General features: G+C 56.2%; 2 protein-coding genes across 18 annotated transcripts in view; one reads left to right on the top strand and one right to left on the bottom strand.

Annotated features, from left to right (window-relative positions):
* Nucleotides 1-6,678, top strand: part of HDAC5 (histone deacetylase 5) — a 37,094-nt gene extending 30,416 nt beyond the window's left edge. For 16 of the 17 annotated variants that reach the window (XM_072747059.1, XM_072747061.1, XM_072747063.1 and 13 more), the window contains 14 exons: nucleotides 369-534; nucleotides 1,170-1,303; nucleotides 1,661-1,781; nucleotides 2,256-2,305; nucleotides 2,469-2,576; nucleotides 2,995-3,050; nucleotides 3,198-3,285; nucleotides 4,443-4,562; nucleotides 4,819-4,916; nucleotides 5,091-5,209; nucleotides 5,702-5,835; nucleotides 6,089-6,173; nucleotides 6,306-6,471; nucleotides 6,557-6,678. In XM_072747059.1, coding sequence (XP_072603160.1) covers nucleotides 369-534; nucleotides 1,170-1,303; nucleotides 1,661-1,781; nucleotides 2,256-2,305; nucleotides 2,469-2,576; nucleotides 2,995-3,050; nucleotides 3,198-3,285; nucleotides 4,443-4,562; nucleotides 4,819-4,916; nucleotides 5,091-5,209; nucleotides 5,702-5,835; nucleotides 6,089-6,173; nucleotides 6,306-6,471; nucleotides 6,557-6,596 — 1,485 coding nt within the window. In that variant the 3' untranslated portion in view covers nucleotides 6,597-6,678. Of the gene's footprint in view, nucleotides 1-368; nucleotides 535-1,169; nucleotides 1,304-1,660; nucleotides 1,782-2,255; nucleotides 2,306-2,468; nucleotides 2,577-2,994; nucleotides 3,051-3,197; nucleotides 3,286-4,442; nucleotides 4,563-4,818; nucleotides 4,917-5,090; nucleotides 5,210-5,701; nucleotides 5,836-6,088; nucleotides 6,174-6,305; nucleotides 6,476-6,556 lie in introns of those variants that run through there. The other variant, XM_072747058.1, reaches the window with a different exon arrangement.
* A 1,962-nt stretch (nucleotides 6,679-8,640) lies between these two features.
* On the bottom strand, nucleotides 8,641-13,191 carry G6PC3 (glucose-6-phosphatase catalytic subunit 3). Its single transcript, XM_025986895.2, has 6 exons — nucleotides 12,625-13,191; nucleotides 10,651-10,757; nucleotides 10,180-10,270; nucleotides 9,868-9,986; nucleotides 9,535-9,676; nucleotides 8,641-9,304 (listed from the first exon to the last, which is right to left on the bottom strand). Exons 1-6 carry the CDS (start codon nucleotides 12,840-12,842, stop codon nucleotides 8,941-8,943), a joined length of 1,041 nt encoding a protein of 346 aa, XP_025842680.1. The 5' UTR covers nucleotides 12,843-13,191; the 3' UTR covers nucleotides 8,641-8,940.
* Between the last annotated feature and the right edge of the window lie 5 nt (nucleotides 13,192-13,196).

Raw genomic sequence — 13,196 nt, forward strand, 5'->3', positions numbered from 1 at the left:
CATGTGTACACACACGCCCCCACTGTTACTACAGTCTGCCCTGCACCTAGCTGTGCTCCATTCATTGCGGACACTGCTGAGCCCTCCCGGCCTGACTCATCCTGCCCCCTCCCACGCCCCCATCCCTCCCAGCCTCTTACCTCAGTGCTACTCTGGCGTGACTCATCACATCCCGCGTGCCCCCCCCCCCCATCTCCTGGGAGGTGGAGATGGCGAAGGCTGGAGTGCCTCCTGTTCCTGGTAGAAGGATATGGGGAAAGAGGAGGTTTGGAAGAGAAAGACTGGAATATGGGCCCCCTTGGAGGCCCTAGGACACTCATCCTCACTTTGATCTCATGCCCGCTCCCACCTACTCTCCTCCTGCCCAGGTGTTCTCTGATGCCCAGCAGCTGCAGCCACTTCAGGTGTACCAGGCCCCCCTCAGCCTGGCCACTGTGCCCCACCAGGCCCTGGGCCGCACCCAGTCCTCACCTGCTGCCCCTGGGGGCATGAAAAGCCCCCCAGACCAGCCCGCCAAGCACCTCTTCACCACAGGTGAGCCCCCCCTCCAGCTGTCCTTCTACCATGTGCCAGGTGCCTATGCATGGTATCTAGCCTTGTGCAACCTGTTGAGGGACCGCATAAACCCTGGGGCCCTGGGTGAAGAGAACTCACTATCTCAGTTGGGCCCTACCCTCTAGCTTCCTGTTCTCTTCTCTTTGAGCTCAAAAGTGAGACCTCAGCCTATTCCAGAAAGCTTTTCCTCATGAAGCTGCCCTGTGCTGGGCTCTCAGGGGGCATAGATGCCTGGGGATGGTCCTGCCTCACCCATGGAGTGTAGGGGTTCAGGGGATCAGTACACAGGGGCTGTGACAGAGTAGGGGGAAGGACGATGTGCCCTGAAGGGGGGTACCATGTTGAGAGCATGGTGGGCAGAAATGAAAACCAGTGGGTCTCAGGGGCAGCCTGGTCCCAAAAGCCCAGAGGCTTTTGACCAGCAGGAACAGAAGAAGGGAACCACAGGAGAAGAGGGGTAGGTGCGTGGGAAGGCGATTAGGCTGGCCATAGGGAGGTCCTTGGGCCAGGAGTGGCTAGGGGAGAGCTCAGTGAGCTCTGCTGAGGATGACGGCGGCTGGCCAGGCTGCTGTGGCCCAGAGTGGTGCTGGCTGACGGGTGTGTCTCTGGTCCAGGTGTGGTCTACGACACGTTCATGCTGAAGCACCAGTGCATGTGTGGAAACACACACGTGCACCCTGAACATGCTGGCCGGATCCAGAGCATCTGGTCCCGGCTGCAGGAGACAGGCCTGCTTAGCAAGTGTGAGGTAAGGGAGCCCCTCCTTCCAGCCCCCAACTCACACCCAGCGAAAGCTTTTGTATATCCCCGTGCATGAAGCCTCTCTGTTTTCTTCATCCTTCTTTCAACCCCTGACCTCAGGGGCAGTCCCTTAGCCACCTCTCTGTTCCATCCCTTGCAGCCCGTTTAGCTGTATAGGAGTGGTCTTGGACTGGGGTGCCTTGGGGCTGGGGCATACTTTTTACAAAAACCTTTGGATTCTTCTAAGGCCGGAAAGTGACTTCATGTGTCCCAGGCTGTGGGGCAGAGAGGGCCTGGGCATCAGGGAGAGCTAGGCCTTCGGTGCATCCCCTCACTGGCCTCTCCTCCTGCTCTCCCCACACAGCGGATCCGGGGTCGCAAAGCCACGCTGGATGAGATCCAGACCGTGCACTCCGAATACCACACCCTGCTCTATGGGACCAGCCCCCTCAACCGACAGAAGCTGGACAGCAAGAAGCTGCTCGGTGAGCCGGCAGGCGTGGGCCAGGCCACGTCCACTGCCCTGGTGGGATAGGAAACTGTCAGGGTAGGCAAGTGGGTCCCAGTAGGCACAGGTCATCCCCTGGGCAGAGGTGTTACAGTGCCACATTGCACACCTCCAGGCGCGCCATGCACATAGAGTACCACACGGGTGGGGGGCATTGCAGGAGAGTAAGAGGTGGTAGGTCAGGCTTAGAGATGGGGGAGTGTGCTTTGCTCTCTCCCTAACACATTGTGCCCCTTTCTTCCTGCCATCTGCCGCAGAAATAAGGTGTTGCCGCCCCAGAATAGGGGACAGACCTCTTCCAACTGGAGAGGAGTAGGCTGTAAAGTTCTCTATTATGCTTGGGCCTGGCCTCCTTTTTCTGTGATGGGGCTCGCCACCCTCCACAGGACCTAACCTGTAGTCTTGGCAGTTGAGGCAACTTCCAGAGTAGCTTTGTCCCTCTTCCTTGCAGGCCCCATCAGCCAGAAGATGTACGCCATGCTGCCTTGTGGGGGCATTGGGGTGAGTAGGGCACCTGCCAGTAGGGATGGGCGGTTGGCTCTCCCAGCTATTGCCCCTCCTTTCCTGCCCAGCATGGCTGCTGGCCCACTGTCTAGGTGCCCACCCCCATTCTTGCCCTCCCCCTGCAGGGGGCACGCTGAAGCCTGCTCTCCTGCCCCCGCAGGTGGACAGTGACACCGTGTGGAATGAGATGCACTCCTCCAGTGCTGTGCGCATGGCAGTGGGCTGCCTGGTAGAGCTTGCTTTCAAGGTGGCCGCAGGAGAGCTCAAGGTGAGCATGTGCCCGAGGCCTCGGCACCACGAGGCTTGGCCCTGCATCCTCAGGGGTGGAGGATGGGTGCTGCCTTGCCTTCCCCTTGAGCAAGGCACTGTCCCTTGCAAGCCTCACTCTCAGGTGCCAGAGTGGGGAGGAGGTGATAGCTCCTGGGCCAGGTTGGGAGCGAGGGGTAAAGAGGGACTGGCGAAGAGGCACTACTGTGTGATGCTCGTGGGAATGGTGAGGTCAGAGGTGGTGCCTGCCTGCCCACATGGCCTGCAGCTGTGTTCCTAGGGTGCGGGAGACATGTTTCTGATCTGTGTTCTCTTCCCTGCCTTGTTTGTGTTCCTCTCCTTTTGTGTCCACCCCCTTTGTGGCCACCTTGCCTGCCTGTCGGTCTGTCATCTCTGCCCCTCTGTCTGCCCTTCTTCAGAATGGATTTGCCATCATCCGGCCCCCGGGACACCATGCAGAGGAATCCACAGCCATGTGAGTGCCACCTCAGCCCTGCACTAGACCCACTGCCCTCCTTCCTTCCCTTCTCCCTCTCAGCCGAGTTGCTATGTATCTTTTGCTCATGGAGCAAACATCTGCTGAAGCTGACCTCCCCAACCCTTTGCTCTCCCCACCCACCAGGGGATTTTGCTTCTTCAACTCTGTAGCCATCACAACCAAACTCCTGCAGCAGAAACTGAATGTGGGCAAGGTTCTCATCGTGGACTGGGTAAGCAGTGGGCTAGTGGGGTCAGGGTCGGCCTTCAGGAAGGCTCCACCCCGACATTGCCCTCTCTTCCTCAGCTGCCTGCACCACTGCTGGGCCTGGTGGCTTCCCAGATATCTTCCTGCTGGAGCATTAGCCCAGCCCTCCTATTCCCATGGGGCTCCCTCCTCACTAAGACTCGAAAGTGGTTTTAGCCCTGGTCCCTCTTGGCCCCCACCTTGTAGCCTCAAGCAACCGAGATTTTCCTACCTTGAACAGTAGAGACTGTTACCGCCGTTGCTAGAGCCACTCTTCTTTTTTTTTTTTTTTTAAAGATTGATTGATTTTACAGCATGCATGTGTGTGCATACACGCACATGGGGGTTAGGCAGAGGGAGAGAAACCCAAGCAGACTGCGCTGAGCACGGAACTCGATGTGGGGCTCAGTCTCACAACCCCAAGATCATGACCTGAGCCAAAACCAAGAGTTGGTTGCTTAACCAACTGCACCACCCAGGTGCCCCTAGAGCCACACTTGACTGGGGGTTCACTCAGTGCTGGGACACACAGTACTGCTCATGGCCACCTCGAGTAGTACAAGTCAGGATGTGCATTTCTAGAAATGGAGACACTGAGCTGTCGGGTGACGTAGCCAACCAAAGTCACATAGTTTGGGATATTGGCACTGGGCTTCAGATCAGGTCTCTGGCCCCCAACACTTCTGGTCTTGCTGCTGGGCACTGCTTCTCAAACCCTGCCTCTTGTGGCAGAGGGAAAAGGAAGTACCCAGGAGCAGTCTTCAGCAAAGATGAAGTCTCTTTGAAGTCCAACTTTGGTTTAAAAATTCATGGAATATTTAGGTTCTTCAGAATGTATGTTTTCAATTCCTTACTAGCTTTAATGTTCTCTCCACACTGTTGAGTAGAATGGGTTCTACAGGGAGATCCCCCATATTTATCCCATGGCTTTGCATCTCCTCTGCACAGTGCCATATCCTGACCCATAGACCCTGGGTAGAAAAGTGGGGACGATACTGTTGTGAATGGAGCATGATGCCCTGTAGCTTGTGGTGGACTGCATGCCCAGAGTTCACCATAGGGTGGAGGTGGGGGTGAGTGGAATTTTGACCTTTGGGCCAGAGCCAGAGCTTTTTTTCTAATGCTTCCACCCCTCTGCACTAGGACATTCACCATGGCAATGGCACCCAGCAAGCATTTTACAATGACCCGTCTGTGCTCTACATTTCCCTGCATCGCTATGATAATGGGAACTTCTTTCCAGGCTCTGGGGCTCCTGAAGAGGTATAGTTCCTGGGCTCAAATATGGGGCCCCGTGGGGAGGTGGCAGAAGGGGACCTAGCAGGGAGCCACGGATGCCTGTGGTAGTGCTGGTTCCCTGGGGAATCTGGGCTCCTAGTGGGAGGACCATGCAGGCCAACTGCCCTTCCGTGCAGAGCAGTAGTGAGTGGGAGTAAGGGTTGGAATCAGGGCTGAGGGCAGGGGCAGTGTCTGGGGTCCCCAGGCAGTGAGAATAACCCCTCCCCCACCACGCTGCTAGGTTGGCGGAGGGCCGGGCATTGGGTACAATGTGAACGTGGCATGGACGGGAGGTGTGGACCCCCCCATCGGAGACGTGGAGTACCTAACGGCCTTCAGGTGGGGACTGAGAAGGGCCGAGGGAGGGGTGGGAGACCCTGGGCCCTGCCATGGGAGGGGCAGAAAACACTCAATTTGGTGTGGGTGGAGGGGCTTGTCTCTGGGGGGAACACAGAGTGAGGTGAGGCCTGGCCTAGCCACCTGCCTGGGTTAGCTTGGGCCCTCCCTTTGCAGGACAGTGGTGATGCCCATTGCCCACGAGTTCTCACCTGACGTGGTCCTGGTTTCTGCCGGGTTTGATGCTGTTGAGGGACACCTGTCTCCACTGGGTGGCTACTCTGTCACCGCCAGATGTGAGCTGCTGGGGGATTGAGGCTGTGGAGCAGTGAGGATGGGGTTAAGTGGGGGCACGGGGCAGGAATAGACTGGTATTGCATAGATTGGGAGGAGGGAAGCGGGGGCTGGTGGGGGGCAGGTCCAGAACCTGGAATCATCTTGGCAGGAGCCTCCCCCTCTCCTTCTGCTGACCTTGGCCTTGGGGTGGGGGGAAGCGGGTGGCTGTGGGGTAGCAGAGGGTATATCTCCTTCCAGAGTCCTAGAGATGGAGTTTGTAGATCCCTCGTGTTTCAGTGGTGCTCCTTATGACATGTAATTGGAATATATTTAGCCTATCTATTCTAATGGAGCATTTAGTCCGTTGATACTGAATCTTATTATTGATATATATTTGGGTTTAAATTCACCATTTTATTTTGTGCTATTTGTTACACCTCTTGTTTTTGTTTTTGTTTTTGTTTTTGTTTTTGTTTTTTTAATTCTTCCTCCTTTCACTCATCCTCCTAAAGGCTTTGGCCACTTGACCAGGCAGCTGATGACGCTGGCAGGGGGCCGGGTGGTGCTGGCCCTGGAGGGAGGCCACGACTTGACCGCCATCTGTGATGCCTCTGAGGCCTGTGTCTCAGCTCTGCTCAGCGTGGAGGTAAGGGGTGCAGGGAGGCACTAGGGGTGAAGGGCCCCTTTCTTGATCAAGTGGCACTGACCAAGAAGGTGGGAAGGTCTTCCTGAGTCCTAAAGACAGCTGGTGGCCAGGGAGGGTTTTCTGACCCAGAGTTCCTCCAGAAAGCTAGGTTTGCCCCTGTCATGGGAGATGTCTGAGGCTCAATGAGGTGGTTAGAGGGCCAGGCACCACCAGCCATTCCCTACCATAAGCCTTCTCTTCTTTCCCCTACCAGCTGCAGCCCTTGGACGAGGCAGTCTTGCAACAAAAGCCCAACATCAACGCAGTGGCCACACTAGAGAAAGTCATCGAGATCCAGAGTGCGTGGGGACAGGCAGAGAGGCTCAGCCCTCAGCTTGCCAAGGGGGCAGAAGCCTGTGGGTCTGCCAGGGTTGGGGACGTAGCATTGGGCTTTCTGTACTCCCTGACACCTGCCTACTCCTCGTCCTCAGGCAAGCACTGGAGCTGTGTCCAGAGGTTCGCTGCTGGTCTAGGCCGTTCCCTGCGGGAGGCCCAGGCAGGTGAGACGGAGGAGGCAGAGACTGTGAGCGCCATGGCCTTGCTGTCGGTGGGGGCAGAGCAGGCCCAGGCTGCTGCTGCCCGGGAGCATAGCCCCAGGTAAGCCGCCTTCCTGACCTCTGCCTATGCTCAAGTGAGTGCCCCCACCTCAACAATCCCCCCCTCTGTGTGCTTGTTCCCACAGGCCAGCAGAGGAGCCCATGGAACAGGAGCCTGCCCTGTGACACCCTGGCCCCCATCCCTCTGGGCTTCATCATTGTGATTTTGTTTATTTTTTCTATTAAAAACAAAAAGTCACACATTCAACAACGTGTGCTGTGTGGGTCTCTCAGCCTTGCCTCCCTGCTCCTCAAAGCTGTCTCAGGCCTCCCCCTTGGCTTCTCTCAGTGTGGCCCAGGTCTCCACTCTAGAAGTTTGCTCCCCTGGATGGTTTGGGGGGGGGGCACTTTCCAGCCACCCTCCATGTTGTGTCCCATGCCCACTTTCCTGCATCCTGTCCTTTTCCCCCTTGGAGCCTGGGCCAGCTTAGGGTGGCATGGGGGTCCAGGCAGTACTGTCTGGTTTTGGGGTCTCCCTGAGAGAGGAGGGAGCAGTAAGTTTGGTGCCTTGGCTTTAGCTGACTTGGGGGGAAATGCCTTAATTTCAGCCTCCTCCCCTCTCCAACCTCAGGGGAAGATCCAGAAGGTTGCTCTACAGTCTTAAGATACAGAATGGAGGGGAGGGGGGCTCCTACCCTGTTCTTTACCTTTTTCCCTCTTTGTTGTCCTCATCCTTTCTGCACAGAACCCTTCTTCTCCTTTCTCTGGGCCTCAGTAGTGAGGGGAAGGCTAGTGCCCCAGAATGTGGGCCTATGTTCTGTAGGCAGGGCTGTGTTGCTTCACACTCCTCTGGGCCTATTTCCCCTTCCTAGGGGCTGGAGAGGGTCACAGTGCGTGGGGAGTGGTGGGGCTGCACTCCTGGGTTCTGAGGGACCAGGAGGAGCTGTAGAAGCAGGCCTGCTCTCTGCCTTACTCTGTTGGCTTCCCTGTCCCTCTGCTGGCACAGCCTGGGGAGGGGGAGGTGGTCCCTGCAGGGGGACTCCAGGCTGGTGAGAGCCCCCCTGCTGTTCAGGACCACATTTCCCTAGCCATCCAGCATGCCATGAGAAGGGTCAGTGGCCCACCTCCCTCCTGGGGCCTTTTACTGTAAAGCCTGGGGATGGTGAGAATAGGGATTCTAGAAGGGGCAGGGCCAGAACCCAGGAACCCAGGAGTCTGCCCTTAGCTATAGCTTCCCTTCATCCTGTGCTTCCTTTGCTGGCCACTGGCCCAAGGGAGCGAAGACCAGGAGGGGCTGGGCACCACTCTTTCTCTTTCCTAGGAGCCCAGCCCAGCCCAGCCGTTTCTGGGGCTGGGGGCCCACAAGGCTTCTAGGGAATGCTGTCTAGCCTGTAGGAAACCAAAGATGGGAAGTGACTCCTAGGGGGCTGAGTCTTCCTCCCTCCTTCTCCCGATACCACATATACTTTCTTTCCACTCTGTCCTGCGGGCCTCACCAATCTGTTTACATATTTATTTCCCTAATGGGGGCCTGAGTAGGGTTGAGGGAGCCAGGGGAGGGGCAGGAGTCTCACCACCATTGGTTCATCGTGTGCTTGTGTCTTGTGTGTTGTTAGTGTGTTCTAGATCCTCCTGTGGGATGCAGATGGGGCCAGGCCCAGTGTACCAAGCCTCCCCGTGCTGAGCCCCAGCTCCGGGTCCTTAACCCTCCCTCTCCCCATGGCCGGTCTGGTTCTCATGTAAACCCACTCCTTGCTTTGTCTCCCTGGATATGGATTTCAGTTAAGGATTTTGTAATCTGTTACACTGTGTGTCCTTATGTAAATAAACTTGTTTCTGGCAGTGCCTGCTGGGGCTGATGTCTCTTCTCTGGGCTTCCAAATGGAGTAGAGGTTCTCATTCCCCATCCTGGCGAAGAAAAAACTGCTCTTCTTTTCTACAGCCACTGAACTAGCCAATTTAGGAAACAAGGCTGGGGTGGGAGGGAGTGAGTCTCTGTCCTTGTAGGTTAAAGACAAGATTTCACTGAATGTAGCCATAGCATCTCACAGGACCTCTCTTGTGGCCTAGGTGGTGATGCTGGGGAGAGGGCCCAGACTGAAGGTCTCCATGGAAACTGTGGTGGTGGTGGGGCGGGACAGTGCAGAACAGGTGGCCTGGCAAGGGTCTCACTTGCACACACACAGGCAAGTTCAGTGGAAATGTGTGCACAGGCAAGAAAGAAATCCAGAACTATTCAAGAACTTTATTGGGGCTGCTCTGAGCCCCTCACAGTGTTACAGGAGCCCACAGGTCTTGATGTTGCCTTAGCTCCCTGGGGATTCAGGGGGGGGAGAAGGCAGGAGGACCAGCCTTTCTGGGAGAGAGAAGGCCCTTTTTGGGGGCTAAGACCAGATGGTGGAGCAGTGGGAGACTGAGGATGAACAGGACCTGCTGGGAGCTGGAAGGGGATGAGGCCCACTTTCTGGAGTGTGGAGGTCATGGACTGTTAGCTTTGTCATGGGCAAGTGGCAACGGGAGGCACTTGAAGTCAGGAAGAGCGGATGGGTGGTGACTCCTGGGCACTGAACATGTGCACCACCCAGGGCACAAGGGCCAGGACAAGGCATGGCCAGAGGGTGAACTTGAGGAAATTGAAGATATAGAAAAGGCTGATCTGAGGAGGATGGCCCAGCCAGTCCAGGGGGCCCAGAAGCCCCATGGCCAGCACAAGGCAGGCTATCTTCTGGCCGTGTCCCAGCTGTGCCCGCCGTACCTGGGTGTAGCAGGGAGAGTGCAGGGCGATGCCCAGACCCAGGGCAGCCCCCGAATCGCGGCTCAGGGAGGCAAAGGGCCGGCTATCCACATGCACCCACTCAGGCCGCTCACACCACTTGGAGGCCAGGCGGATGGACCTGTGGGGAGGAGAGGGCTTTGCCAGGAGACACATTCCCTTGGAAACAAGAGGACCAATGGCTCTTAGCTTCTTTGGGGTCTACCCCCACGTTCTGCTGTGACCTCAGGAGAGTCTGTGTGAACAGGTAATGTGTCCCCTTTTAGCTATAGCCAACCAGGGACCCACTAGGCTAGGTACGGGCAAAGCAGAACAGGCCCCAGCGTGCTCAAGCTTCAAAGCAGGACTTACCAAGAAAGATCCAAGCCCAGTGTAACGAGGGTCCAATAGATGAGGCTGGCACCCAGTAACAGGGCCAGTGAGGTCAATCCGTAGAAGCTTAGCTCCCGCTCCATGGGCACCCGGGGGGCCATCAGCCAGCCCAGGACAGCACCTAGTGAAGTGGGGTGACAGCAGCTTCAAGGAGTTTGGGGATATGAGCCCCGCTGAGCTATAGGGCAGTTTGGCAGAATAGACTGAGGTATAAGGGGGCCTTGGGCCTGCTGTATGATGGAAAGAACCTACACTGGTCCTCCCACTGCCAGTGGCAACCCCTAGGCCCACTCTGTTGCCCCAGTTGCTCACCGGTTATCAGGCCAGCCAACACCTGGTGAGGGAAATGGGCTAATAGGAAGATCCGAGACAGGCCGACCGCCAGAAGAAAGGTGCAGTAAGCCAGGCTAGGTATCACCCTCACCCAGCGGCTACAAAGAAAAGCAAATGGTTCATGAGGTGTCCATACACAGCATAGCTTCTCTCAGCATCCAAGTATTTCATGGTTGGACCAAATGCCCCAGGGTCCCCAGAACTCCAGTTCCCAGGCTGCCCTCCTGCTGTGTCTTTTGAATCCAGGGTACCATCTCCCTGCCCCCATTGGTAGGCAATGCCAAGGTATACCTGTGGGCCCGACTGGCCACCTGGGAAGAGATGGCTGTCATAATGGGCCAGAGGGCTGCTCCTGTGATCATGCAGTGTCCAGAAGGGCTGCCTGCCGGGGAATCCAGAAGCTTGAGGTGAGAGGATGACAGCTGGACACAGCTGCCATCACTGCACCCCTTCATCCCCTCCATCATTGGTCCATGGCTCTCTCCACCCTACAGCCTTCTTCACTTCTGCCTGAGGCCACTGCTCTCAGGCTTCTCCTTTGCCCAGTATCTCTTGGATCTACTCTAAACAAGGTGGGCAGCTGGCACTCTGGTATGGGTGCTTCCCTCCCAGAATTCAACTCAGTCTTCCTGGGGTTTCTTTGTTCTCTGGGTTAGTAACTGAGAGGCTGGGCCTCCGGTTAGACCACCCTAGCTAAAAAGTACTCTGAAACACTCACCAAACCCCAACCACACGGGGACAGGGAGGTTTGGGGCTTCCCACCTGGACCAGTTTCACAAGAAGAGGGGAACTGGTGAACCTGGGCTGGGGCATGGCTGTAGTACCCAGACTCATGGACCCACCAATAGGGCCTGTCTCCAAACAGAAACCTAGGAGAGAACAGATGCAAGATGACATTACACACACATACAGCCAAGGAAACAGGTGGGGAACAGAAGGATGCCTTGGAGTACACTGGAGGGCCTGCAGGGTGGGGTTAGAAAGAGATTCCAATTCTGTGCATTACCTTGCAAGGATTTTTTTTTTTTGCCTTGGAACAGGAGAACGTGCGCTATTTTTTTAAGTGATAAAGAGACAAGAGATTGTGTGTGTGCACTTACACGCTCTGAAATGTTCTTTGGTCCTGCTCTTATCCCTCCTACTACAGGGCTGGCCCTGCTCTTCTCATTCCTAGAGAGCCCAGGCCTTGCCTCTTTCTTTTGCTTCCAGACCTCCACTGACCCTCCTGCTTCTCCCTCTCTCCCCATTTCCTAAACTCTAGCCGGAATTATCTACAGGTGAACTCCTTAGGCCAGTCTCTTGTGTTTGAAATCAGGAGTGGGAAATGGACAGAGGGTGAGAAAGGACAAGGAGGACCAAAAGTTCAAAGTCCCCTGGCCCAGCAGGTGTTTTGCTGGACCCTGAAGAGGCTAGGCTACTGCTGCCAGAATGAGAATAGGTGAGAGCAGAAAAGCTGCTGCGGGGGAGGGACACAAAAGGGAACTGCCTTCCCTCATCACCAGGTTTACACATTGGGTGTTCAAAACACACTTAGGAAATGAATAGGGGCTTTGCTTTGTTACGTGGGAGGGGGCATTGAGAGTGTCTAGTCAAGGCGGTGGTGGTGGTCTTGTAGGGACCAGCAGAGAGGGAGGCTCACACAGACTCTGAGCGGGGAGACAGCACAAAGCAAAGGGCAATTAGGCAAGAAGGAAATGATGAGACTGCTGCTTTTCCGTTTTCAGGAGGGATGAAGCCCTTGCAGAGAAGAGTGGAGAGGAAGGTAATTCCTATTTTGTCTTTCAGCAAGTCATTTCAGCCCATTCGAGTGTCTCCTCTGAACTCCCTTCCCTCCTCCAGGCAGGGTTCAGGCAGGGAACGGAGGCTGAGGTGAGGTGAGGGGAGGGGAGGAGCAGCTCATGCCCAGCAGGAGGCAGAACTCCTCTCTTCACCCAAGAGAGAACAGGTGGCACAAAGAGATAACCCCTGAGGGCCCCACTCACTTGCCTGGCTTCTAAGTCTGTGTGAAGAGCCCACTAGTGAATGGAGGAGAAAAGGAAGAAGAAAGTGTTCCCTGGAAAGCAGTGCTTTTCAAGCCTTACTCCAAACACCTGAGGTCCTTGTTAAAATGCAAACTCTGATTCAGGAGCTCTGGTCTGGGCCCTGAGATGGCGCATTTCTAGCAAGTTTTCAAGTGCTTCCTATTCTGCTGGTCATGGTAGGAAAACGCGCCTTAATTTTCCAGCCTTCTCTGACCTTAGCAACTAGTGTGAAGCCTTTGCACAAAGCACGCTTCTTAACAACTAAATGTCAAATAAATGAATGACTAGATGAATGAATGACTTGAGAAGCAGGACTTTTTGCTACCTAAGCTGCCATAGATGCTCCTTCAAATAGAGTTTTCCCAACCCCTCCCCTGAAATGTCTAAGTCAACACGTCTGAGGTGGGATGAAGTACTTGCATTTTTTAAACACACCTCTTAGGTGATTTCTCTGATCAGGCCCGTTTGAGAAACACTGGTCTAATGAAGTAAGATGGGTCTTAGGTCTGAGACCAAGATGCACAATGATGCTCAAAGGAAAAACGTCAGGGCCCACGGGGTAGGGATGAGGAGGTCTTAAGGCCATGGGGTTCATTGGGGCGGGGCGGGGGGGGGGCGAGCCTTTGAGGCACCTGCTGAGAGAGCTCAGGGCTTGCCCAGGACTCAGGGCCCATGGGGGTGGGGGACCAGGATGCCGAGGGCTTCGCTGTCTCACCACTTGAAGACGAGGTTGAGCCACTCGGTGATGAGGCTGATCCACAGCACTGCGATGCCCACGCGGCGGGAGGTGTAGTAGGCCGCAGGGAAGTAGAAAAGAAAGAGGCTCTTGGGATCGCCCAGAAAGGTGACCCAGAGCCACACATTCTCCAACCAAGGCAGTTGGTTCTGCAGCGCCTCGGCCATCGCGATGCCCGCGCCCAGCGTGGACTCCATGGCGACCCAGGGGCCGGCCGGGCGGAGGTTTGCTGTAAGGCGGAAGCCGGGGAGTCTCGGAGGCCAGGAAGCGGCTCCCCACTGCGGTCCAAAGCCCACCTTTCTCAGCCCCAGGCTCCGCCTCCAGCCAGCGGCCAGTAAGGCCCCGCCCCCTTCCCCGCCCCTCGGCAGTCCCAGACTCGCGGGAGTCCGGCCCCTCGCCGGTACGTTTCCTCTAGTGCTCTTCCCGGGCCGTCCTTTCTACTGGGCAGCGCAGGGGACAAACCTTTGCGAGGGCGTTTCCGCAGAGCCCCACGTGGCCGCTGTTGCCGGCACGTGGGCATTGGGCGCAGCGGCGGCTCTCGCTGCTGTTCC

This window comes from Vulpes vulpes, chromosome 2 (assembly GCF_048418805.1).
Source record: "Vulpes vulpes isolate BD-2025 chromosome 2, VulVul3, whole genome shotgun sequence".
Classification (NCBI taxonomy): Eukaryota; Metazoa; Chordata; class Mammalia; order Carnivora; family Canidae; genus Vulpes; species Vulpes vulpes.